General features: G+C 38.4%; 1 protein-coding gene across 5 annotated transcripts in view; it reads left to right on the top strand.

The window, feature by feature from the left end:
• LOC129829830 (segment polarity protein dishevelled homolog DVL-1-like) overlaps positions 1–27,839 on the top strand; it is a 77,912-nt gene that overhangs the window by 31,552 nt on the left and 18,521 nt on the right. Inside the window, exons 5-16 of one of the 5 annotated variants that reach the window (XM_055891775.1) lie at positions 3,299–3,437; positions 3,556–3,600; positions 3,785–3,878; positions 3,991–4,060; positions 20,438–20,577; positions 21,358–21,434; positions 21,866–21,933; positions 22,226–22,303; positions 22,456–22,590; positions 22,964–23,131; positions 23,407–23,625; positions 23,909–27,821. In XM_055891775.1, coding sequence (XP_055747750.1) covers positions 3,299–3,437; positions 3,556–3,600; positions 3,785–3,878; positions 3,991–4,060; positions 20,438–20,577; positions 21,358–21,434; positions 21,866–21,933; positions 22,226–22,303; positions 22,456–22,590; positions 22,964–23,131; positions 23,407–23,625; positions 23,909–23,919 — 1,244 coding nt within the window. In that variant the 3' untranslated portion in view covers positions 23,920–27,821. Of the gene's footprint in view, positions 1–3,298; positions 3,438–3,555; positions 3,601–3,784; positions 3,879–3,990; positions 4,061–20,437; positions 20,578–21,357; positions 21,435–21,865; positions 21,967–22,225; positions 22,304–22,455; positions 22,591–22,963; positions 23,132–23,406; positions 23,626–23,908; positions 27,822–27,839 lie in introns of those variants that run through there. The other 4 variants (XM_055891773.1, XM_055891777.1, XM_055891776.1 and 1 more) reach the window with 4 other exon arrangements.

Raw genomic sequence — 27,839 nt, 5'->3', positions numbered from 1 at the left:
TCTCTCTCTCTCTCTCTCTCTCTCTCTCTCTCTCTCTCTCTCTCTCTCTCTCTCTCTCTCTCTCTCTCTCTCAATTTCTCTCTCTCTCTCTCTCTCTCTCTCTCTCTCTCTCTCTCTCTCTCTCTCTCTCTCTCTCTCTCTCTCTCTCTCTCTCTCTCTCTCTCTCTCTCTCTCTCAATCTCTCTCTCTCTCTCTCTCTCTCTCTCTCTTTCTCTCTCTCTATCCCTCCCTCTTCCACCCCTCCTTCCATCTGGTTTCATTGCCTGCCGGCCTGCTAGTTAGTTAGTACTAATTAAATGAGTGTCAGGGAACAGGGCATGTCCCTCATGGTGAACACACTGCTTCATGGCTCATAAAACTCTGCCCTACACTGCTCAATATAATCAAATTCAGGCTTTATTTGTTTAGAGCGCTGCAATGCCATGGTGGTCATTCAATCTGTGTCCTTGACTTAAAGGCCCAGGCCCATCCAGCGACATGTAAAGTTATCCTGCCTGGCACTGCAGCAGTAGTATAGCAGGAATTCTCCTCTTTCTTTAAGTGCCACTGTGTCTGTGTGAAGGCAGCCTGCTTTACAATGAACAGAGCAGGGTGAATCAGTATTTTAACAGAGGTAAACATATCCCTTGTTCTCTCGTTTCTGGCTGTAGGTATGTGAGAATGAATGGATGAATAATGCAGTGTTTGACAGGGTGAGGAGAGTGGACAGCTGGAGACTGGGCCCACAGGACACTGTGGAGGTATGGGAGAGGATCTGTTTCAGGGCCACAGGCCTTTTAGCTGTGCTACCTGCACTGGGAGATGAGGGGGGTAGTAGGTGAACTGAGACCCCTGTCTGTCTGTCTGGCTATATCATGCTGTGGCTTTGACAGGACTGTTATGACACCTACAATAGGTGTATTGACTCCAGAGTGGTTTTACTAATCACTGTATAATAGCCAAATCAAAATGTAGGCAGCAATAATCCAGAATATTTATATTCAGTTCAAATGTATAGAGGTCAAATGAGCATTCCTAAATGTTTAAGATGCTTGGAACCTAGTGTTTAGCAACATTTTTCATTGAAACATTTGCTATTATGTGAGTGTATTGTGATGACGGGAGAGCACGAGCTTCGTACTTCTGAGAGGCTTTGGCACTGTTAATCACCTGATGGCACCATCACCTGTGGCGGTTAGAGATATGCTCGTGCATCATATAAAATCCCATCAAATGCTGGGCTATCTCGCCGCACTTTGGAATGCAGTTCTCTAATAGGTCAGAGAGAGATTATCAGAAATTCAGTCGTGTGCCGTGGGATGGGAGTGCGGGGGAATATTTTCGCGCTACCAATTCGTTCACTTTCTCAGTGCGTCGCACGAGATCACTGGCTCTCTGATCTGACTCTCCCGCGGTTGAGGTAAGATAATCAAATTCGCTAATGGAATTGCTGTATAGGGTAGTTTGTAGTCCACTGGCTGTTAAATGGTAGATACATGTGATGGAAGTAAATTATTTAGGTCCTTTATTTTAGGTTAATGCAGGGTATTGTCTAACCTTTTCAACAGTAAATTCAAAGGCTATCTGTAGCCTACCTACTATTATGTGATCAATTATTTTCGCAATTTTATATTTTGCAATACTAGTAAAGCAATCCATTCTAGATATGGCTGAACGAGGAAGCAACTAATATTATCATCATCCAGCTGCTGACATTTTTTATTATAGATATCTTTTGTGCTTATTAAGTATTTATTTTCCTATTGTGTAGACTACATTCTATTGAAGAGTTTGACTGTTTTGTGAATGGAGTAGCCTAAGTGAATGTATTTTAGACAGTCTAATAGATAGCGATCATAATGGTTTATTATATCCTACATAATCACCCACCTTATCATACCGTAATAACTTCATTTTAGCAGATAACGTATGACATTCCAATCCCTCATGATAATTACTTTATGGCTCTAAAATCATGGCATGAAAAAAATCCTGATCCAATCTGAGTAATGGAGGATAGAAGGCAGCTTTGGCATTGAAGGCTTATAGTTCACAGCACAGTGTCCCAAAATAGAATAGGTTTGATTTATTGTTTTTGAATTGTTTGGTCAATGAGTATAGTAGTAGATGACATGCCAATGAATCAGGTGTATGCCTCAAGATACCTCGCTGTGAGACACCTGCCATTGACTGTGATGAGCAAAAAGGAGAAAATATTATGTTGAGTGATTGTGTTATCTCTCTTCGTTTCACAGTATCTTTCTCCAAATTCAAAAAAAATTGTTGGTCTTTTTCCACTGCCTTCATTGTAGATAAGGATTGGAGTCTGCCTGCCAGCAGCCTGTCATTGGGCAAAGCACCTGGTCCTCCTCACAGGGGTTGCGAGACAGACAGGAGCTGGGAGAGTGGGGACAGAGCACTACACAGACATCAGACAGTCTCAGTTTTTCACCTGAGACATACAGCTCTGCTGTTTATTTGTGTGTGTATGTGGTGTGTGTATGTGGTGCGTGTGAGTGTATGTGTGTGTGTGTGTGTGTGTGTGTGCGCACCCTTTGGGCTGAGTCAGTAATGGGCACCACCACATTATTGGAATGTTTTGGTCGCTCGCGGAGATCGCAGGGTCAGCCACGCCCTCGCCGTTTTGCCAGAGCCTTCCAGCCAATCCGCTGTCACCCTGCTGAGACAGGACCCCTCCCCTGCCACTGTATGTATTGGGGGTAGATGTGGGAGAAAGGTGTTGGGAATTTGAGACACTGATGTTATTGTTTTGGTAGATCAGAGGTAGCTCTTATTTTCCACTGCCAACTGATAACACATTAACTAAAGTCTATGGTATCATATTTGATAATACACTGCATAAAGATGTTCACAAGTCCACTTACCATCACATACAGTAAAGGTACGATGCCATGTTTGTCACTGGGCTTCCTTCTGTAATAGTGAATTACTAGTAAATGCTTCCTTGGCCCAGTTGGTCTCTGATATCAGCTCATTCAGCTCTGAGTTGTCTTTCACTGTGTCACTTTTGTGTTATGATGTAAAGTATGCCATTCAGCTGACACTTTTATCCAAAGCGTCTAACAGTCTTGCGAGCATACATTTTTCACGTATGGGTGGTCCTGGGATTAGAACCCAATATCATGGTGTTGCAAGAGCCATGCTCTTCTAACTGAGCTACAGAAGACCACCGTGGAGTGACACATGGGTCAAAGATGGACATGTGACCTTCTATCCAAGTGTTAACATTAGTTGTTTGATTGTTGGTATCTGACTGTTGATATCTGACCTGTTGTTGTTTTGTCCCTCGTATCAACAGTCCCTCGAATCAACGGCCACTCTAAGTCGGAGCGCACAGCAAGGGACTCCGCCATGGGCTACGACAGTGCCTCAGTAATGAGCAGTGAGCTAGAGTCCAGTTCCTTCGTCGACAGTGAGGAAGATGAGGACGCTAGCAGGTAGATGCTTCCTCTTTCTCTCGCTCTCTTTATGTCATCTTCCTCTCTTTTCATCGGTGGTTCTTTACTAAATAAAATCACCATATCCCCTCTGACCTCTTCCCTTTTCCTGCTCCAGGGGTGCTGCCCTGCGGCTGACCCTGTGCTGCTCTCAACCTGCAGTGTATGTTGTGTGGTGGGGCTGGGTACTGTTATCTAAAGAGAAAGATAGTGGCACACTCTATATATGCTCTCAGTTATTGAATGTTTAAACACCAGTGTTTTAGCACACAGTGCCTTCTTCAGGGTTTCCCTTGTTTCTGTATCATGGACCAATGTATATTGCATTGAGATGAATTGTGTCTCAGACTCAGCAGCTCCACAGAGCAGAGCTCGTCCTCTCAGCTGATGCGCAGACACAAACGCCGCAGACGGAGGCACAAAGTGGCCAAAATAGACAGGGTGAGTTCCCCTCACAGGTTTTCCTACATCCCATGTGCCTGTGAAAAAGAAATAACCACAATGGTTATGTGAATATCTTTGTGACTGTTTTATTTGCCTCCTTCCTTTCCAGTCTTCGTCTTTCAGCAGCATCACCGATTCCACAATGAGTCTCAACATCATCACTGTCACACTCAACATGGGTACGGCTTTCCCCTTTTAATGTATCTCTTTTCTCTCTGACTCTTTTTTCTACTAAATATCATCAGGGTCCATAGTGTTTGATACAATTATTATCAGGGTCCATAGTGTTTGATACAATTATTATCAGAGTTCATAGTGTTTGATACAGATATTATCAGAGTTCATAGTGTTTGATACAGATATCATCAGAGTTCATAGTATTTGATACAGATATTATCAGAGTTCATAGTGTTTGATACAGATATTAACAGGGTCCATAATGTTTGATACAGATATCATCAGAGTTCATAGTGTTTGATGCAGATATCAACAGGGTCCATAGTATTTAATACAGATACAGATATCAACAGGGTCCATAGTGTTTAATACAGATACAGATATCATCAGGGTCCATATTGTTTAATACAGATACAGATATCATCAGAGTTCATAGTGTTTGATGCAGATATCATCAGAGTTCATAGTGTTTGATGCAGATATCATCAGGGTCCATAGAGTTTGATACAGATACAGATATCATCAGAGTTCATAGTGTTTGATGCAGATATCATCAGAGTCCACAGAGTTTGATATAAATATCATCAGACTTAAAGTGTTTGATACAGAAATCACCAGAGTCCATAGTGTTTGATACAGATATCATCAGAGTTCATAGTGTTTGATGCAGATATCATCAGGGTCCATAGTGTTTAATACAGATACAGATATCATCAGGGTCCATAGAGTTTCATACAGATATCATCAGAGTCCACAGAGTTTGATATAAATATCATCAGACTTATAGTGTTTGATACAGAAATCACCAGAGTCCATAGTGTGTGATACAGATATCACCAGAGTCCATAGTGTGTGATACAGATATCATCAGAGTTCATAGTTTTTGATAGAGATATCATCAGAGTTCATAGTGTTTGCTACAGATATCATCAGAGTTCATAGTGTTTGATACAGATATCATCAGAGTTCATCGTTTTTGATAGAGATATCATCATTCATAGTTTTTGAAATAGAAATCATCAGAGTTAATAGTGTTTGCTACAGATATCATCAGAGTTCATAGTGTTTGATACAGATATCATCAGAGTTCATAGTGTTTGATACAGATATCATCAGAGTTCATAGTGTTTGATACAGATATCATCAGAGTTCATAGTGTTTGATACAGATATCATCAGAGTTCATAGTGTTTGATACAGATATCATCAGAATTCATAGTGTTTGATACAGATATCATCAGAGTTCATAGTGTTTGATACAGATATCATCAGAGTCCATAGAGTTTGATATCAATATCACCAGAGTCCATAGAGTTTGATATAAATATCACCAAAGTCCATAGTGTTTGATACAGATATCATCAGAGTTCATAGTGTTTGATACAGATATCATCAGAGTTCATAGTGTTTGATACAGATATCATCAGAGTTTATAGTGTTTGATACAGATATCATCAGAGTTCATAGTGTTTGATACAGATATCATCAGAGTCCATAGAGTTTGATATCAATATCACCAGAGTCCATAGAGTTTGATATAAATATCACCAGAGTCCATAGTGTTTGATAGAGATATCATCAGAGTTCATAGTGTTTGATACAGATATCATCAGAGTCCATAGAGTTTGATATAAATATAACCAGAGTCCATTGAGTTTGATATAAATATCACCAGAGTCCATAGTGTTTGATACAGATATCATCAGAGTCCATAGAGTTTGATATAAATATCACCAGAGTCCATAGAGTTTGATATAAATATCACCAGAGTCCATAGTGTTTGATACAGATATCATCAGAGTTCATAATATTTTATACAGATATCATCAGAGTTCATAGTGTTTGATGCAGATATCATCAGGGTCCATAGTGTTTGATACAGATACAGATATCATCAGAGTCCATAGTGTTTGATGCAGATATCATCAGAGTCCACAGAGTTTGATATAAATATCATCAGACTTATAGTGTTTGATACAGAAATCACCAGAGTCCATAGTGTTTGATACAGATATCATCAGAGTTCATAGTGTTTGATGCAGATATCATCAGGGTCCATAGTGTTTAATACAGATACAGATATCATCAGGGTCCATAGAGTTTCATACAGATATCATCAGAGTCCACAGAGTTTGATATAAATATCATCAGACTTATAGTGTTTGATACAGAAATCACCAGAGTCCATAGTGTGTGATACAGATATCACCAGAGTCCATAGTGTGTGATACAGATATCATCAGAGTTCATAGTTTTTGATAGAGATATCATCAGAGTTCATAGTGTTTGCTACAGATATCATCAGAGTTCATAGTGTTTGATACAGATATCATCAGAGTTCATAGTGTTTGATACAGATATCATCAGAGTTCATAGTGTTTGATACAGATATCATCAGAGTTCATAGTTTTTGATAGAGATATCATCATTCATAGTTTTTGAAATAGAAATCATCAGAGTTCATAGTGTTTGCTACAGATATCATCAGAGTTCATAGTGTTTGATACAGATATCATCAGAGTTCATAGTGTTTGATACAGATATCATCAGAGTTCATAGTGTTTGATACAGATATCATCAGAGTTCATAGTGTTTGATACAGATATCATCAGAGTTCATAGTTTTTGATAGAGATATCATCAGAGTTCATAGTGTTTGCTACAGATATCATCAGAGTTCATAGTGTTTGATACAGATATCATCAGAGTTCATAGTGTTTGATACAGATATCATCAGAGTTCATAGTGTTTGATACAGATATCATCAGAGTTCATAGTTTTTGATAGAGATATCATCATTCATAGTTTTTGAAATAGAAATCATCAGAGTTCATAGTGTTTGCTACAGATATCATCAGAGTTCATAGTGTTTGATACAGATATCATCAGAGTTCATAGTGTTTGATACAGATATCATCAGAGTTCATAGTGTTTGATACAGATATCATCAGAGTTCATAGTGTTTGATACAGATATCATCAGAGTTCATAGTGTTTGATACAGATATCATCAGAGTTCATAGTGTTTGATACAGATATCATCAGAGTTCATAGTGTTTGATACAGATATCATCAGAGTCCATAGAGTTTGATATCAATATCACCAGAGTCCATAGAGTTTGATATAAATATCACCAAAGTCCATAGTGTTTGATACAGATATCATCAGAGTTCATAGTGTTTGATACAGATATCATCAGAGTTCATAGTGTTTGATACAGATATCATCAGAGTCCATAGAGTTTGATATAAATATCACCAGAGTCCATAGAGTTTGATATAAATATCACCAGAGTCCATAGTGTTTGATACAGATATCATCAGAGTTCATAATATTTTATACAGATATCATCAGGGTCCATAGTGTTTGATACAGATACAGATATCATCAGAGTTCATAGTGTTTGATGCAGATATCATCAGAGTCCACAGAGTTTGATATAAATATCATCAGACTTATAGTGTTTGATACAGAAATCACCAGAGTCCATAGTGTTTGATACAGATATCATCAGAGTTCATAGTGTTTGATGCAGATATCATCAGGGTCCATAGAGTTTTATACAGATACAGATATCATCAGAGTTCATAGTGTTTGATGCAGATATCATCAGAGTCCACAGAGTTTGATATAAATATCATCAGACTTATAGTGTTTGATACAGAAATCACCAGAGTCCATAGTGTTTGATACAGATATCATCAGAGTTCATAGTGTTTGATGCAGATATCATCAGGGTCCATAGTGTTTAATACAGATACAGATATCATCAGGGTCCATAGAGTTTCATACAGATATCATCAGAGTCCACAGAGTTTGATATAAATATCATCAGACTTATAGTGTTTGATACAGAAATCACCAGAGTCCATAGTGTGTGATACAGATATCATCAGAGTTCATAGTTTTTGATAGAGATATCATCAGAGTTCATAGTGTTTGCTACAGATATCATCAGAGTTCATAGTGTTTGATACAGATATCATCAGAGTTCATAGTGTTTGATACAGATATCATCAGAGTTCATAGTGTTTGATACAGATATCATCAGAGTTCATAGTTTTTGATAGAGATATCATCATTCATAGTTTTTGAAATAGAAATCTTCAGAGTTCATAGTGTTTGCTACAGATATCATCAGAGTTCATAGTGTTTGATACAGATATCATCAGAGTTCATAGTGTTTGATACAGATATCATCAGGGTCCATAGTGTTTGATACAGATACAGATATCATCAGAGTTCATAGTGTTTGATGCAGATATCATCAGAGTCCACAGAGTTTGATATAAATATCATCAGACTTATAGTGTTTGATACAGAAATCACCAGAGTCCATAGTGTTTGATACAGATATCATCAGAGTTCATAGTGTTTGATGCAGATATCATCAGGGTCCATAGTGTTTAATACAGATACAGATATCATCAGGGTCCATAGAGTTTCATACAGATATCATCAGAGTCCACAGAGTTTGATATAAATATCATCAGACTTATGGTGTTTGATACAGAAATCACCAGAGTCCATAGTGTGTGATACAGATATCACCAGAGTCCATAGTGTGTGATACAGATATCATCAGAGTTCATAGTTTTTGATAGAGATATCATCAGAGTTCATAGTGTTTGCTACAGATATCATCAGAGTTCATAGTGTTTGATACAGATATCATCAGAGTTCATAGTGTTTGATACAGATATCATCAGAGTTCATAGTGTTTGATACAGATATCATCAGAGTTCATAGTTTTTGATAGAGATATCATCATTCATAGTTTTTGAAATAGAAATCATCAGAGTTCATAGTGTTTGCTACAGATATCATCAGAGTTCATAGTGTTTGATACAGATATCATCAGAGTTCATAGTGTTTGATACAGATATCATCAGAGTTCATAGTGTTTGATACAGATATCATCAGGGTCCATAGTGTTTGATACAGATACAGATATCATCAGAGTTCATAGTGTTTGATGCAGATATCATCAGAGTCCACAGAGTTTGATATAAATATCATCAGACTTATAGTGTTTGATACAGAAATCACCAGAGTCCATAGTGTTTGATACAGATATCATCAGAGTTCATAGTGTTTGATGCAGATATCATCAGGGTCCATAGTGTTTAATACAGATACAGATATCATCAGGGTCCATAGAGTTTCATACAGATATCATCAGAGTCCACAGAGTTTGATATAAATATCATCAGACTTATGGTGTTTGATACAGAAATCACCAGAGTCCATAGTGTGTGATACAGATATCACCAGAGTCCATAGTGTGTGATACAGATATCATCAGAGTTCATAGTTTTTGATAGAGATATCATCAGAGTTCATAGTGTTTGCTACAGATATCATCAGAGTTCATAGTGTTTGATACAGATATCATCAGAGTTCATAGTGTTTGATACAGATATCATCAGAGTTCATAGTGTTTGATACAGATATCATCAGAGTTCATAGTTTTTGATAGAGATATCATCATTCATAGTTTTTGAAATAGAAATCATCAGAGTTCATAGTGTTTGCTACAGATATCATCAGAGTTCATACTGTTTGATACAGATATCATCAGAGTTCATAGTGTTTGATACAGATATCATCAGAGTTCATAGTGTTTGATACAGATATCATCAGAGTTCATAGTGTTTGATACAGATATCATCAGAGTTCATAGTTTTTGATAGAGATATCATCAGAGTTCATAGTGTTTGCTACAGATATCATCAGAGTTCATAGTGTTTGATACAGATATCATCAGAGTTCATAGTGTTTGATACAGATATCATCAGAGTTCATAGTGTTTGATACAGATATCATCAGAGTTCATAGTTTTTGATAGAGATATCATCATTCATAGTTTTTGAAATAGAAATCATCAGAGTTCATAGTGTTTGCTACAGATATCATCAGAGTTCATAGTGTTTGATACAGATATCATCAGAGTTCATAGTGTTTGATACAGATATCATCAGAGTTCATAGTGTTTGATACAGATATCATCAGAGTTCATAGTGTTTGATACAGATATCATCAGAGTTCATAGTGTTTGATACAGATATCATCAGAGTTCATAGTGTTTGATACAGATATCATCAGAGTTCATAGTGTTTGATACAGATATCATCAGAGTCCATAGAGTTTGATATCAATATCACCAGAGTCCATAGAGTTTGATATAAATATCACCAAAGTCCATAGTGTTTGATACAGATATCATCAGAGTTCATAGTGTTTGATACAGATATCATCAGAGTTCATAGTGTTTGATACAGATATCACCAGAGTCCATAGAGTTTGATATAAATATCACCAGAGTCCATAGAGTTTGATATAAATATCACCAGAGTCCATAGTGTTTGATACAGATATCATCAGAGTTCATAATATTTTATACAGATATCATCAGAGTTCATAGTGTTTGATGCAGATATCATCAGGGTCCATAGAGTTTTATACAGATACAGATATCATCAGAGTTCATAGTGTTTGATGCAGATATCATCAGAGTCCACAGAGTTTGATATAAATATCATCAGACTTATAGTGTTTGATACAGAAATCACCAGAGTCCATAGTGTTTGATACAGATATCATCAGAGTTCATAGTGTTTGATGCAGATATCATCAGGGTCCATAGTGTTTAATACAGATACAGATATCATCAGGGTCCATAGAGTTTCATACAGATATCATCAGAGTCCACAGAGTTTGATATAAATATCATCAGACTTATAGTGTTTGATACAGAAATCACCAGAGTCCATAGTGTGTGATACAGATATCATCAGAGTTCATAGTTTTTGATAGAGATATCATCAGAGTTCATAGTGTTTGCTACAGATATCATCAGAGTTCATAGTGTTTGATACAGATATCATCAGAGTTCATAGTGTTTGATACAGATATCATCAGAGTTCATAGTGTTTGATACAGATATCATCAGAGTTCATAGTTTTTGATAGAGATATCATCATTCATAGTTTTTGAAATAGAAATCTTCAGAGTTCATAGTGTTTGCTACAGATATCATCAGAGTTCATAGTGTTTGATACAGATATCATCAGAGTTCATAGTGTTTGATACAGATATCATCAGGGTCCATAGTGTTTGATACAGATACAGATATCATCAGAGTTCATAGTGTTTGATGCAGATATCATCAGAGTCCACAGAGTTTGATATAAATATCATCAGACTTATAGTGTTTGATACAGAAATCACCAGAGTCCATAGTGTTTGATACAGATATCATCAGAGTTCATAGTGTTTGATGCAGATATCATCAGGGTCCATAGTGTTTAATACAGATACAGATATCATCAGGGTCCATAGAGTTTCATACAGATATCATCAGAGTCCACAGAGTTTGATATAAATATCATCAGACTTATGGTGTTTGATACAGAAATCACCAGAGTCCATAGTGTGTGATACAGATATCACCAGAGTCCATAGTGTGTGATACAGATATCATCAGAGTTCATAGTTTTTGATAGAGATATCATCAGAGTTCATAGTGTTTGCTACAGATATCATCAGAGTTCATAGTGTTTGATACAGATATCATCAGAGTTCATCGTTTTTGATAGAGATATCATCATTCATAGTTTTTGAAATAGAAATCATCAGAGTTCATAGTGTTTGCTACAGATATCATCAGAGTTCATAGTGTTTGATACAGATATCATCAGAGTTCATAGTGTTTGATACAGATATCATCAGAGTTCATAGTGTTTGATACAGATATCATCAGAGTTCATAGTGTTTGATACAGATATCATCAGAGTTCATAGTGTTTGATACAGATATCATCAGAATTCATAGTGTTTGATACAGATATCATCAGAGTTCATAGTGTTTGATACAGATATCATCAGAGTCCATAGAGTTTGATATCAATATCACCAGAGTCCATAGAGTTTGATATAAATATCACCAAAGTCCATAGTGTTTGATACAGATATCATCAGAGTTCATGGTGTTTGATACAGATATCATCAGAGTTCATAGTGTTTGATACAGATATCATCAGAGTTCATAGTGTTTGATACAGATATCATCAGAGTTCATAGTGTTTGATACAGATATCATCAGAGTCCATAGAGTTTGATATCAATATCACCAGAGTCCATAGAGTTTGATATAAATATCACCAGAGTCCATAGTGTTTGATAGAGATATCATCAGAGTTCATAGTGTTTGATACAGATATCATCAGAGTCCATAGAGTTTGATATAAATATAACCAGAGTCCATTGAGTTTGATATAAATATCACCAGAGTCCATAGTGTTTGATACAGATATCATCAGAGTCCATAGAGTTTGATATAAATATCACCAGAGTCCATAGAGTTTGATATAAATATCACCAGAGTCCATAGTGTTTGATACAGATATCATCAGAGTTCATAATATTTTATACAGATATCATCAGAGTTCATAGTGTTTGATGCAGATATCATCAGGGTCCATAGTGTTTGATACAGATACAGATATCATCAGAGTCCATAGTGTTTGATGCAGATATCATCAGAGTCCACAGAGTTTGATATAAATATCATCAGACTTATAGTGTTTGATACAGAAATCACCAGAGTCCATAGTGTTTGATACAGATATCATCAGAGTTCATAGTGTTTGATGCAGATATCATCAGGGTCCATAGTGTTTAATACAGATACAGATATCATCAGGGTCCATAGAGTTTCATACAGATATCATCAGAGTCCACAGAGTTTGATATAAATATCATCAGACTTATAGTGTTTGATACAGAAATCACCAGAGTCCATAGTGTGTGATACAGATATCACCAGAGTCCATAGTGTGTGATACAGATATCATCAGAGTTCATAGTTTTTGATAGAGATATCATCAGAGTTCATAGTGTTTGCTACAGATATCATCAGAGTTCATAGTGTTTGATACAGATATCATCAGAGTTCATAGTGTTTGATACAGATATCATCAGAGTTCATAGTGTTTGATACAGATATCATCAGAGTTCATAGTTTTTGATAGAGATATCATCATTCATAGTTTTTGAAATAGAAATCATCAGAGTTCATAGTGTTTGCTACAGATATCATCAGAGTTCATAGTGTTTGATACAGATATCATCACAGTTCATAGTGTTTGATACAGATATCATCAGAGTTCATAGTGTTTGATACAGATATCATCAGAGTTCATAGTGTTTGATACAGATATCATCAGAGTTCATAGTGTTTGATACAGATATCATCAGAGTTCATAGTGTTTGATACAGATATCATCAGAGTTCATAGTGTTTGATACAGATATCATCAGAGTCCATAGAGTTTGATATCAATATCACCAGAGTCCATAGAGTTTGATATAAATATCACCAAAGTCCATAGTGTTTGATACAGATATCATCAGAGTTCATAGTGTTTGATACAGATATCATCAGAGTTCATAGTGTTTGATACAGATATCATCAGAGTCCATAGAGTTTGATATAAATATCACCAGAGTCCATAGAGTTTGATATAAATATCACCAGAGTCCATAGTGTTTGATACAGATATCATCAGAGTTCATAATATTTTATACAGATATCATCAGAGTTCATAGTTTTTGATAGAGATATCATCAGAGTTCATAGTGTTTGATGCAGATATCATCAGGGTCCATAGAGTTTGATACAGATACAGATATCATCAGAGTTCATAGTGTTTGATGCAGATATCATCAGAGTCCACAGAGTTTGATATAAATATCATCAGACTTATAGTGTTTGATACAGAAATCACCAGAGTCCATAGTGTTTGATACAGATATCATCAGAGTTCATAGTGTTTGATGCAGATATCATCAGGGTCCATAGTGTTTAATACAGATACAGATATCATCAGGGTCCATAGAGTTTCATACAGATATCATCAGAGTCCACAGAGTTTGATATAAATATCATCAGACTTATAGTGTTTGATACAGAAATCACCAGAGTCCATAGTGTGTGATACAGATATCACCAGAGTCCATAGTGTGTGATACAGATATCATCAGAGTTCATAGTTTTTGATAGAGATATCATCAGAGTTCATAGTGTTTGCTACAGATATCATCAGAGTTCATAGTGTTTGATACAGATATCATCAGAGTTCATAGTGTTTGATACAGATATCATCAGAGTTCATAGTGTTTGATACAGATATCATCAGAGTTCATAGTTTTTGATAGAGATATCATCATTCATAGTTTTTGAAATAGAAATCATCAGAGTTCATAGTGTTTGCTACAGATATCATCAGAGTTCATAGTGTTTGATACAGATATCATCAGAGTTCATAGTGTTTGATACAGATATCATCAGAGTTCATAGTGTTTGATACAGATATCATCAGAGTTCATAGTGTTTGATACAGATATCATCAGAGTCCATAGTGTTTGATACAGATATCATCAGAGTTCATAGTGTTTGATGCAGATATCATCAGGGTCCATAGTGTTTAATACAGATACAGATATCATCAGGGTCCATAGAGTTTCATACAGATATCATCAGAGTCCACAGAGTTTGATATAAATATCATCAGACTTATAGTGTTTGATACAGAAATCACCAGAGTCCATAGTGTGTGATACAGATATCACCAGAGTCCATAGTGTGTGATACAGATATCATCAGAGTTCATAGTTTTTGATAGAGATATCATCAGAGTTCATAGTGTTTGCTACAGATATCATCAGAGTTCATAGTGTTTGATACAGATATCATCAGAGTTCATAGTGTTTGATACAGATATCATCAGAGTTCATAGTTTTTGATACAGATATCATCAGAGTTCATAGTTTTTGATAGAGATATCATCATTCATAGTTTTTGAAATAGAAATCATCAGAGTTCATAGTGTTTGCTACAGATATCATCAGAGTTCATAGTGTTTGATACAGATATCATCAGAGTTCATAGTGTTTGATACAGATATCATCAGAGTTCATAGTGTTTGATACAGATATCATCAGAGTTCATAGTGTTTGATACAGATATCATCAGAGTTCATAGTGTTTGATACAGATATCATCAGAGTTCATAGTGTTTGATACAGATATCATCAGAGTCCATAGAGTTTGATATCAATATCACCAGAGTCCATAGAGTTTGATATAAATATCACCAAAGTCCATAGTGTTTGATACAGATATCATCAGAGTTCATAGTGTTTGATACAGATATCATCAGAGTTCATAGTGTTTGATACAGATATCATCAGAGTCCATAGAGTTTGATATAAATATCACCAGAGTCCATAGAGTTTGATATAAATATCACCAGAGTCCATAGTGTTTCATACAGATATCATCAGAGTTCATAATATTTTATACAGATATCATCAGAGTTCATAGTTTTTGATAGAGATATCATCAGAGTTCATAGTGTTTGATGCAGATATCATCAGGGTCCATAGAGTTTGATACAGATACAGATATCATCAGAGTTCATAGTGTTTGATGCAGATATCATCAGAGTCCACAGAGTTTGATATAAATATCATCAGACTTATAGTGTTTGATACAGAAATCACCAGAGTCCATAGTGTTTGATACAGATATCATCAGAGTTCATAGTGTTTGATGCAGATATCATCAGGGTCCATAGTGTTTAATACAGATACAGATATCATCAGGGTCCATAGAGTTTCATACAGATATCATCAGAGTCCACAGAGTTTGATATAAATATCATCAGACTTATAGTGTTTGATACAGAAATCACCAGAGTCCATAGTGTGTGATACAGATATCACCAGAGTCCATAGTGTGTGATACAGATATCATCAGAGTTCATAGTTTTTGATAGAGATATCATCAGAGTTCATAGTGTTTGCTACAGATATCATCAGAGTTCATAGTGTTTGACAGATATCATCAGAGTTCATAGTGTTTGATACAGATATCATCAGAGTTCATAGTGTTTGATACAGATATCATCAGAGTTCATAGTTTTTGATAGAGATATCATCATTCATAGTTTTTGAAATAGAAATCATCAGAGTTCATAGTGTTTGCTACAGATATCATCAGAGTTCATAGTGTTTGATACAGATATCATCAGAGTTCATAGTGTTTGATACAGATATCATCAGAGTTCATAGTGTTTGATACAGATATCATCAGAGTTCATAGTGTTTGATACAGATATCATCAGAGTTCATAGTGTTTGATACAGATATCATCAGAGTTCATAGTGTTTGATACAGATATCATCAGAGTTCATAGTGTTTGATACAGATATCATCAGAGTCCATAGAGTTTGATACAGATATCATCAGAGTTCATAGTGTTTGATACAGATATCATCAGAGTTCATAGTGTTTGATACAGATATCATCAGAGTTCATAGTGTTTGATACAGATATCATCAGAGTCCATAGAGTTTGATATCAATATCACCAGAGTCCATAGAGTTTGATATAAATATCACCAGAGTCCATAGTGTTTGATACAGATATCATCAGAGTTCATAGTGTTTGATACAGATATCATCAGAGTCCATAGAGTTTGATATAAATATCACCAGAGTCCATAGAGTTTGATATAAATATCACCAGAGTCCATAGTGTTTGATACAGATATCATCAGAGTCCATAGAGTTTGATATAAATATCACCAGAGTCCATAGAGTTTGATATAAATATCACCAGAGTCCATAGTGTTTGATACAGATATCATCAGAGTTCATAATATTTTATACAGATATCATCAGAGTTCATAGTTTTTGATACAGATATCATCAGAGTTCATAGTTTTTGATAGAGATATCATCATTCATAGTTTTTGATAGAGAAATCATCAGAGTTCATAGTGTTTGCTACAGATATCATCAGAGTTCATAGTGTTTGATACAGATATCATCAGAGTTCATAGTGTGTGATACAGATATCATCAGAGTTCATAGTGTTTGATACAGATATCATCAGAGTTCATAGTGTTTGATAGAGATATCATCATTCATAGTTTTTGATATAGAAATCATCAGAGTTCATAGTGTTTGATACAGATATCATCAGAGTTCATAGTGTTTGATACAGATGTCATCAGAGTTCATAGTTTTTGATAGAGATATCATCATTCATAGTTTTTGATATAGAAATCATCAGAGTTCATAGTGTTTGATACAGATATCATCAGAGTTCATAGTGTTTGATACAGATATCATCAGAGTTCATAGTTTTTGATACAGATATCAGAGTTCATAGTTTTTGATAGAGATATCATCAGAGTTCATAGTGTTTGATACAGATATAATCAGAGTTCATAGTTTTTGATAGAGATATCATCAGAGTTCATAGTGTTTGCTACAGATATCATCAGAGTTCATAGTGTTTGATACAGATATAATCAGAGTTCATAGTTTTTGATAGAGATATCATCAGAGTTCATAGTGTTTGATACAGATATCATCAGAGTTCATAGTGTTTGATACAGATATCACCAGAGTCCATAGAGTTTGATACAGATATCATCAGAGTTCATAATATTTTATACAGATATCATCAGACTTATAGTGTTTGATACAGAAATCATCAGAGTTCATAGTTTTTGATACAGATATCATCAGAGTTCATAGTTTTTGATAGAGATATCATCAGAGTTCATAGTGTTTGATACAGATATCATCAGAGTTCATAGTTTTTGATAGAGATATCATCATCCATAGTTTTTGATAGAGAAATCATCAGAGTCCATAGTGTTTGCTACAGATATCATCAGAGTTCATAGTGTTTGATACAGATATCATCAGAGTTCATAGTGTTTGATACAGATATCATCAGAGTTCATAGTGTTTGATACAGATATCATCAGAGTTCATTGTGTTTGATACAGATATCATCAGAGTTCATAGTGTTTGATACAGATATCATCAGAGTTCATAGTGTGTGATACAGATATCATCAGAGTTCATAGTGTTTGATACAGATATCATCAGAGTCCATAGTGTTTGATACAGATATCATCAGAGTTCATAATATTTTATACAGATATCATCAGAGTTCATAGTTTTTGATACAGATATCATCAGAGTTCATAGTGTTTGATACAGATATCATCAGAGTTCATAGTGTTTGATACAGATATCATCAGAGTTCATAGTGTTTGATACAGATATCATCAGAGTTCATAGTGTGTGATACAGATATCATCAGAGTTCATAGTGTTTGATACAGATATCATCAGAGTTCATAGTGTTTGATACAGATATCATCAGAGTTCATAGTGTTTGATACAGATATCATCAGAGTTCATTGTGTTTGATACAGATATCATCAGAGTTCATAGTGTTTGATACAGATATCATCAGAGTTCATAGTGTTTGATACAGATATCATCAGAGTTCATTGTGTTTGATACAGATATCATCAGAGTTCATAGTGTTTGATACAGATATCATCAGAGTTCATAGTGTTTGATACAGATATCATCAGAGTCCATAGAGTTTGATATAAATATCACCAGAGTCCATAGTGTTTGATATAAATATCACCAGAGTCCATAGTGTTTGATACAGATATCACCAGAGTCCATAGTGTTTGATACAGATATCATCAGACTTATAGTGTTTGATACAGATATCATCAGAGTTCATAGTGTTTGATACAGATATCATCAGATTTCATAGTTTTTGATAGAGATATCATCATTCATAGTTTTTGATATAGAAATCATCAGAGTTCATAGTGTTTGCTACAGATATCATCAGAGTTCATAGTGTTTGATACAGATATCATCAGAGTTCATAGTGTGTGATACAGATATCATCAGAGTTCATAGTGTTTGATACAGATATCATCAGAGTTCATAGTGTTTGATAGAGATATCATCATTCATAGTTTTTGATATAGAAATCATCAGAGTTCATAGTGTTTGATACAGATATCATCAGAGTTCATAGTGTTTGATACAGATATCATCAGAGTTCATAGTTTTTGATAGAGATATCATCAGAGTTCATAGTTTTTGATAGAGAAATCATCAGAGTTCATAGTGTTTGATACAGATATCATCAGAGTTCATAGTGTTTGATACAGATATAGTCAGAGTTCATAGTTTTTGATAGAGATATCATCAGAGTTCATAGTGTTTGATACAGATATCATCAGAGTTCATAGTGTTTGATACAGATATCACCAGAGTCCATAGAGTTTGATACAGATATCATCAGAGTTCATAATATTTTATACAGATATCATCAGACTTATAGTGTTTGATACAGAAATCATCAGAGTTCATAGTTTTTGATAGAGAAATCATCAGAGTTCATAGTGTTTGATACAGATATCATCAGAGTTCATAGTGTTTGATACAGATATCAGAGTTCATAGTTTTTGATATAAATATCACCAGAGTCCATAGTGTTTGATATAAATATCACCAGAGTCCATAGTGTTTGATACAGATATCACCAGAGTCCATAGTGTTTGATACAGATATCATCAGACTTATAGTGTTTGATACAGATATCATCAGAGTTCATAGTGTTTGATACAGATATCATCAGAGTTCATAGTGTTTGATACAGATATCATCAGAGTTCATAGTGTGTGATACAGATATCATCAGAGTTCATAGTGTTTGATACAGATATCATCAGAGTTCATAGTGTTTGATAGAGATATCATCATTCATAGTTTTTGATATAGAAATCATCAGAGTTCATAGTGTTTGATACAGATATCATCAGAGTTCATAGTGTTTGATACAGATATCATCAGAGTTCATAGTTTTTGATAGAGATATCATCATTCATAGTTTTTGATATAGAAATCATCAGAGTTCATAGTGTTTGATACAGATATCATCAGAGTTCATAGTTTTTGATACAGATATCAGAGTTCATAGTTTTTGATAGAGATATCATCAGAGTTCATAGTGTTTGATACAGATATAATCAGAGTTCATAGTTTTTGATAGAGATATCATCAGAGTTCATAGTGTTTGCTACAGATATCATCAGAGTTCATAGTGTTTGATACAGATATAATCAGAGTTCATAGTTTTTGATAGAGATATCATCAGAGTTCATAGTGTTTGATACAGATATCATCAGAGTTCATAGTGTTTGATACAGATATCACCAGAGTCCATAGAGTTTGATACAGATATCATCAGAGTTCATAATATTTTATACAGATATCATCAGACTTATAGTGTTTGATACAGAAATCATCAGAGTTCATAGTTTTTGATACAGATATCATCAGAGTTCATAGTTTTTGATAGAGATATCATCATTCATAGTTTTTGATATAGAAATCATCAGAGTTCATAGTGTTTGCTACAGATATCATCAGAGTTCATTGACTGTAAACAGACTTATTTCTGTCTCTCCCCTATCTCCTCCAGAGAAGTATAACTTCCTGGGTATCAGTATCGTGGGGCAGAGTAACGACCGGGGGGACGGGGGGATCTACATCGGCTCCATCATGAAGGGAGGAGCTGTGGCTGCAGACGGCAGGATAGAACCTGGGGACATGCTCCTACAGGTACACCCACTATTAATGGACCTAATGTTTATTCTCTATGTAATGTTCTAAGGTTATTCTGTATGTTGCATTCTGCGTGAGATTTTTTGACCATATTTGTATGGTTTGTTGAGGGAATGAGCCAGTGCTTGCAACTGGAAAAACTTGCTTTGTGATTTCCATAGCATTCCCAATGATGTTTGGATACAGTGTGTTTGACACAATGAGGGAAAGGGGAAACAGGTCCTGTGTTTCTGCCTAGCTTTGTTGTGACCTATTGACAACCATCTGTAATGGTCCTCATCACCTCCCTCCCCATAAACCTCTTTTCTACGAGTTGTTTTTCTGCCTTTCCTTTTCCTTCCTGGTGTTAGTTCTCTTTGACGTCTGTATGGCTGGACTCAGACTAACTTCTCTGGCCACGCCTCCTCTTGTACACAACATACATGGTGGCTGATCACTAGTTATTGTGGATTCAGCATATATTAACCTAATTTATTGTGGAGCCAGTGTGTTTTTACACCCATACATACATACATGCAGTATAAAGCTGCTTAGGATTTACTAGCTTTTATATGCGTCTGAAAGCCCACTTGTGTGTGTGTGTGTGTGCGTGCGTGCGTGCGTGTGTATTTGTGTGTGTGACAATAGCGCCCTGGAGAATTAACTTGTATACTGCAGAGTCCTAAAGCACATGTTTATTTTGTGTTTCTTTATTCACTTGTTACTTTTGTCCAACCACCACATTTTAAAGACATGATCTGTGAACATGGACGTTAACTGTCTGCTTGTGTTCCCTAGGTGAACGATGTGAACTTTGAGAACATGAGCAACGATGACGCTGTGAGGATCCTGAGAGAGATTGTCTCCAAAACAGGGTAAGAGCAGTACTGTGTTAGAATGCAGGATTGTTAACGATAACCCAGAAAACATTTCAAGAGATGTTAAAATGTTGCGTGTGAACATAGTCACAGGTCAGGACAGACAGTCAAAGAACATGGCTGTTGGGTATTTACAGGATTTAAAGCTGAGCGATGGTAAGACTGGAGTATATTAGTGTTTTATTAGAGGTATTGGTTGATGCTGACCTCTGATTGGATAACAGTGGGTTTGTATTTTAAACAGCTCCTGCATGATTGACTATTGTATAATACAGACTAATATTTCTCTCCATAAATCTTGTAGTTCAACCAATCATTTCCTTTCCTCTCTACTGTTTCCTCTTGTTCCTTTAACTGTGCAGGAGCTGTAGAAGTGAGTAGAATGTTTATATGTATTGTAACTGATGGTCTCCACATGTGTTCTCCAGTCCTATTAGTCTTACTGTGGCCAAGTGTTGGGACCCGTCTCCGCGAAGCTACTTCACCATCCCCCGGGGTAAGACACTCACCGATGTTCCACCAACAACAGGTTATTACCACTTACAAACAGGGTTCTCAAACTCTGCTGGAAACTCACTTTAGAAACTTTTTAAATACTTTTTGAAAATCTAAGTGTTTGTGCTTATAAATTCATTTAGAGTAGAAGTTTCACCACAAATACTGGCTAACTCACAGTATATGATGGAGGTTATGTGTTCTAACTGGCTGTGTGTGTGTGTGTGTGTGTGTGTGTGTGTGCGTGCGTGCGTGCGTGCGTGCATGTGTGTGTGTGTGTTATGTTTGTGCAGCTGAACCAGTGAGGCCCATCGACCCTGCTGCCTGGATCTCCCACACAACTGCCCTGACCGGACCCTATCCACACTACGGTATGACCACACTATGACCACAGTCACACACACAAACTACTGCAATCACTAGACATCGCTGCACTCTCACAGTCCTAGAAAGGCCACATACATAACATGTTGTCAGTCACTGTTTGTGATTGTGCTGTGTCTCAACCTCCTCTCCCCTTCAGAATTTGACGACTTGCCGCTATCTGCGAGTAAGACGGACATATCAACCATCGTCAAGGTGATGCAGCTGCCTGACTCTGGTCTGGAGATCCGGGACAGGATGTGGTTGAAGATCACCATTGGCAACGCTGTCATCGGTGAGAGGGACTGGGGGACACTGACTACTACTAATAATGTACCATTTAAATTGAGTAAATTAAGGGTTTAAAGTTGGACTTGAAACAGCAATCACTTCCCTTACTGTTAAACTGTGATGTCTTTTGCAAGACATTTCCTTGATAGTGTCAACATAACATCTACTTGCTTGATGTGGTGTAGTTAGTGTATGATACCAGTATTATAGGGTAATATAATCCTGTATGAGTGTGTGCTGTTGTAGTGCAGACTACAGTCTTCTTATCCTGTGTGTGCTGCTATGTCACGTGGTGGACTGGCTCTACTCGACATTGTGAGGTTGTGATTCAGACTACAGTCTTAAACAGTGTGTTGCTGTGTGTGTCACTGTGCCAGGTGCTGACGTGGTGGACTGGCTCTACTCCAGGGTGGAGGGCTTCAAGGACAGGAGAGATGCCAGGAAGTATGCCAGCAGTCTGCTGAAACATGGCTACCTGAGACACACCGTCAACAAGATCACCTTCTCAGAGCAATGCTACTACACCTTCGGAGACCTCTGCCAAAGTACTGACACTGAGCCACATTGACAGTCATATATTATCTACTGGATTGTATCGTTAGAAGTGTATTTTTACTTGTGTTATTTGTACTGTAGAGTCCAATGTGTTAAGTGTACTGTAGAGTCCAATGTGTTAAGTGTACTGTAGAGTCCAATGTGTTAAGTGTACTGTAGAGTCCAATGGTAGTGTGTTTTTTACCTGTTATGGTTAACTCGCTCTCTCTGTCTGTATGTCTGTCTATCTCTCTCTCTCTTTATTATCTTTTGCTCTCTCTTTCAGACATGGCGTCTCTCAACCTGAATGAGGGTTCCAGTGGTGGGGGCTCTGAGCAGGACACCCTGGCCCCCCTCCCTCCCCCTGCCACCAACCCGTGGCCCCTGGGGGGTCAGCCATTCCCCTACCCCCCCTTCCCCTCCGCACCTGCAGGCTTCCCCCCGGGCTACTCAGACCCCTGCCACAGTTTCCACAGTGGGAGTGCTGGCAGCCACAACAGTGAGGGTGAGTCTGCAGGTCAGGGCTGCTAACTCTAACTTCCTCATCAATATGAATGGGTCAGAGTGGATGACTCATTTGACCATATACTGTATGTCACCACGTTACTTTTCATGACAGATAATGTCAACTGTTAACAAAGTATTGTATTTACATTCCATAAGGCATATGGCTGTTCAGGTTAGCCTGTTTGGCCTGCTTGGAAATTAAGTTGACATAAGATGTCACACGCACAGAGATACATATTTATTTAATAGAGGGTGTTCTAAAATGGTCTTATATTGTCAAGGTCGATCATGATTCAACATGGTTCATGCAGAGGACAGCTCTTCAGTACTGGGTGTGTACACTAAGTACCGTATCCGCTTTTGGCTGATTATTGCTTGCACGAAATGATCAAATGAGGTCCCACCCTCCCATCAATTCTTGAACTATATTTTGTTTGATTTCAACATGACACTACACAATACATTGCTCTGTTGCTGCTGCACGGTTTGTAATCGTTCCGACATCGTACTGCACTGAGGGAGAGTGGCATCAGGGTGGGGTGGTAATAACTAGCCTGTATGGAGATTTTTGGTCTTTTGTTTCACATTTGTCATCATATTGCTCTTCTGTCTGATTTCCAGCTTCTGTTCAAATCACTATGAAGTCACTCATCCAGACGTTGTCATCACATGGTTTTAGTCATCTCCCATTATTTCAAAAGGATTCCCATTGCATTCAGACGTCATTGTCCTGGACTGTGCTGAATGGTAGAGAGGTGTGATACGGTAATGAGACAGTTTCTTAGGGCAGAAGAGTGATGAGGATGAATCATCAGTAGGACAGTTGTAGGACTGAGGGTATGTTCACATCTCAACTTTATATTTTATATAAGTTGTTTTATTCCGTTTGATCTTTTGCTGCATGTCTTGATTGACATCTTCAGGTTTTTTTTCATTTGGCACTTCCAGGTGAGCATTTGTGGATGTTCATCATGAAAATGTGAGTGTGCGGGTGTGTGAGAGAGAGAGAGAGAGAGTAACAGGACATTTGTTGGCGAGTATCTGAGGACATTTCATTGCTCTAACTCATCATTCAGTAGGTTTGCTGTAAAGTAAGTTAGGCTGCAGTTGGACCAGAACAGGATAGGGGATAGACTAGAATTAAATAGAGGGAGCCGCTCTGGGTTAGATGGGGCTCGGCTTGATGGGTTTGAAAAGGTTAGGCTGGGTTGGGAGGTGACAGCAGTAGACAGGTTGGTTGGGAGGTGACAGCAGTAGACAGGTTGGGTTAGGAGGTGACAGCAGTAGACAGGTTGGGTTGGGAGGTGACAGCAGTAGACAGGTTGGTTGGGAGGTGACAGCAGTAGACAGGTTGGGTTAGGAGGTGACAGCAGTAGACGGGTTGGGTTAGGAGGTGACAGCAGTAGACAGGTTGGGTTAGGAGGTGACAGCAGTAGACAGGTTGGGTTGGGAGGTGACAGCAGTAGACAGGTTGGGTTAGGAGGTGACAGCAGTAGACAGGTTGGGTTAGGAGGTGACAGCAGTAGACAGGTTGGGTTAGGAGGTGACAGCAGTAGACAGGTTTGGTTGGGAGGTGACAGCAGTAGACAGGTTGGTTAGGAGGTGACAGCAGTAGACAGGTTGGTTAGGAGGTGACAGCAGTAGACAGGTTGGGTTGGGAGGTGACAGCAGTAGACAGGTTGGGTTGGGAGGTGACAGCAGTAGACAGGTTGGGTTAGGAGGTGACAGCAGTAGACAGGTTGGTTAGGAGGTGACAGCAGTAGACAGGTTGGGTTGGGAGGTGACAGCAGTAGACAGCTTGGGTTAGGAGGTGACAGCAGTAGACAGGTTGGGTTGGGAGGTGACAGCAGTAGACAGGTTGGGTTAGGAGGTGACAGCAGTAGACAGGTTTGGTTGGGAGGTGACAGCAGTAGACAGGTTGGGTTGGGAGGTGACAGCAGTAGACAGGTTGGGTTGGGAGGTGACAGCAGTAGACAGGTTGGGTTGGGAGGTGACAGCAGTAGACAGGTTGGGTTGGGAGGTGACAGCAGTAGACAGGTTGTGTTGGGAGGTGACAGCAGTAGACAGGTTGGTTAGGAGGTGACAGCAGTAGACAGGTTGGGTTAGGAGGTGACAGCAGTAGACAGGTTGGGTTAGGAGGTGACAGCAGTAGACAGGTTGGGTTGGGAGGTGACAGCAGTAGACAGGCTGGTTAGGAGGTGACAGCAGTAGACAGGTTGGTTAGGAGGTGACAGCAGTAGACAGGTTGGGTTAGGAGGTGACAGCAGTAGACAGGCTGGGTTGGGAGGTGACAGCAGTAGACAGGTTGGGTTGGGAGGTGACAGCAGTAGACAGGTTGGGTTAGGAGGTGACAGCAGTAGACAGGTTGGTTAGGAGGTGACAGTAGTAGACAGGTTGGTTAGGAGGTGACAGCAGTAGACAGGTTGGTTAGGAGGTGACAGCAGTAGACAGGTTGGTTTAGGAGGTGACAGCAGTAGACAGGTTGGTTAGAAGGTGACAGCAGTAGACATGTTGGTTTAGGAGGTGACAGCAGTAGACAGGTTGGGTTAGGAGGTGACAGCAGTAGACAGGTTGGTTAGGAGGTGACAGCAGTAGACAGGTTGGGTTAGGAGGTGACAGCAGTAGACAGGTTGGTTAGGAGGTGACAGCATTAGACAGGTTGGTTAGGAGGTGACAGCAGTAGACAGGTTGGTTAGGAGGTGACAGCAGTAGACAGGTTGGTTAGGAGGTGACAGCAGTAGACAGGTTGGGTTGGGAGGTGACAGCAGTAGACAGGTTGGTTAGGAGGTGACAGCAGTAGACAGGTTGGTTAGGAGGTGACAGCAGTAGACAGGTTGGTTAGGAGGTGACAGCAGTAGACAGGTTGGGTTAGGAGGTGACAGCAGTAGACAGGTTGGTTAGGAGGTGACAGCAGTAGACAGGTTGGTTAGGAGGTGACAGCAGTAGACAGGTTGGGTTAGGAGGTGACAGCAGTAGACAGGTTGGTTAGGAGGTGACAGCAGTAGACAGGTTGGGTTAGGAGGTGACAGCAGTAGACAGGTTGGTTAGGAGGTGACAGCAGTAGACAGGTTGGTTAGGAGGTGACAGCAGTAGACAGGTTGGTTAGGAGGTGACAGCAGTAGACAGGTTGGGTTAGGAGGTGACAGCAGTAGACAGGTTGGGTTAGGAGGTGACAGCAGTAGACAGGTTGGGTTAGGAGGTGACAGCAGTAGACAGGTTGGGTTAGGAGGTGACAGCAGTAGACAGGTTGGGTTAGGAGGTGACAGCAGTAGACAGGTTGGGTTGGGAGGTGACAGCAGTAGACAGGTTGGTTAGGAGGTGACAGCAGTAGACAGGTTGGTTAGGAGGTGACAGCAGTAGACAGGTTGGGTTGGGAGGTGACAGCAGTAGACAGGTTGGGTTGGGAGGTGACAGCAGTAGACAGGTTTGGTTAGGAGGTGACATCAGTAGACAGGTTGGTTAGGAGGTGACAGCAGTAGACAGGTTGGTTAGGAGGTGACAGCAGTAGACAGGTTGGGTTAGGAGGTGACAGCAGTAGACAGGTTGGTTAGGAGGTGACAGCAGTAGACAGGTTGGTTAGGAGGTGACAGCAGTAGACAGGTTGGTTAGGAGGTGACAGCAGTAGACAGGTTGGGTTAGGAGGTGACAGCAGTAGACAGGTTGGTTAGGAGGTGACAGCAGTAGACAGGTTGGGTTAGGAGGTGACAGCAGTAGACAGGTTGGGTTAGGAGGTGACAGCAGTAGACAGGTTGGGTTAGGAGGTGACAGCAGTAGACAGGTTGGGTTAGGAGGTGACAGCAGTAGACAGGTTGGGTTAGGAGGTGACAGCAGTAGACAGGTTGGGTTGGGAGGTGACAGCAGTAGACAGGTTGGTTAGGAGGTGACAGCAGTAGACAGGTTGGTTAGGAGGTGACAGCAGTAGACAGGTTGGGTTGGGAGGTGACAGCAGTAGACAGGTTGGGTTGGGAGGTGACAGCAGTAGACAGGTTGGGTTGGGAGGTGACAGCAGTAGACAGGTTTGGTTAGGAGGTGACAGCAGTAGACAGGTTGGTTAGGAGGTGACAGCAGTAGACAGGTTGGGTTAGGAGGTGACAGCAGTAGACAGGTTGGGTTAGGAGGTGACAGCAGTAGACAGGTTGGGTTGGGAGGTGACAGCAGTAGACAGGTTGGTTAGGAGGTGACAGCAGTAGACAGGTTGGGTTGGGAGGTGAC

Source organism: Salvelinus fontinalis, chromosome 31 (genome assembly GCF_029448725.1).
Source record: "Salvelinus fontinalis isolate EN_2023a chromosome 31, ASM2944872v1, whole genome shotgun sequence".
Lineage (NCBI taxonomy): Eukaryota > Metazoa > Chordata > Actinopteri > Salmoniformes > Salmonidae > Salvelinus > Salvelinus fontinalis.
This window is presented reverse-complemented; position numbering and strand designations above follow the sequence as displayed.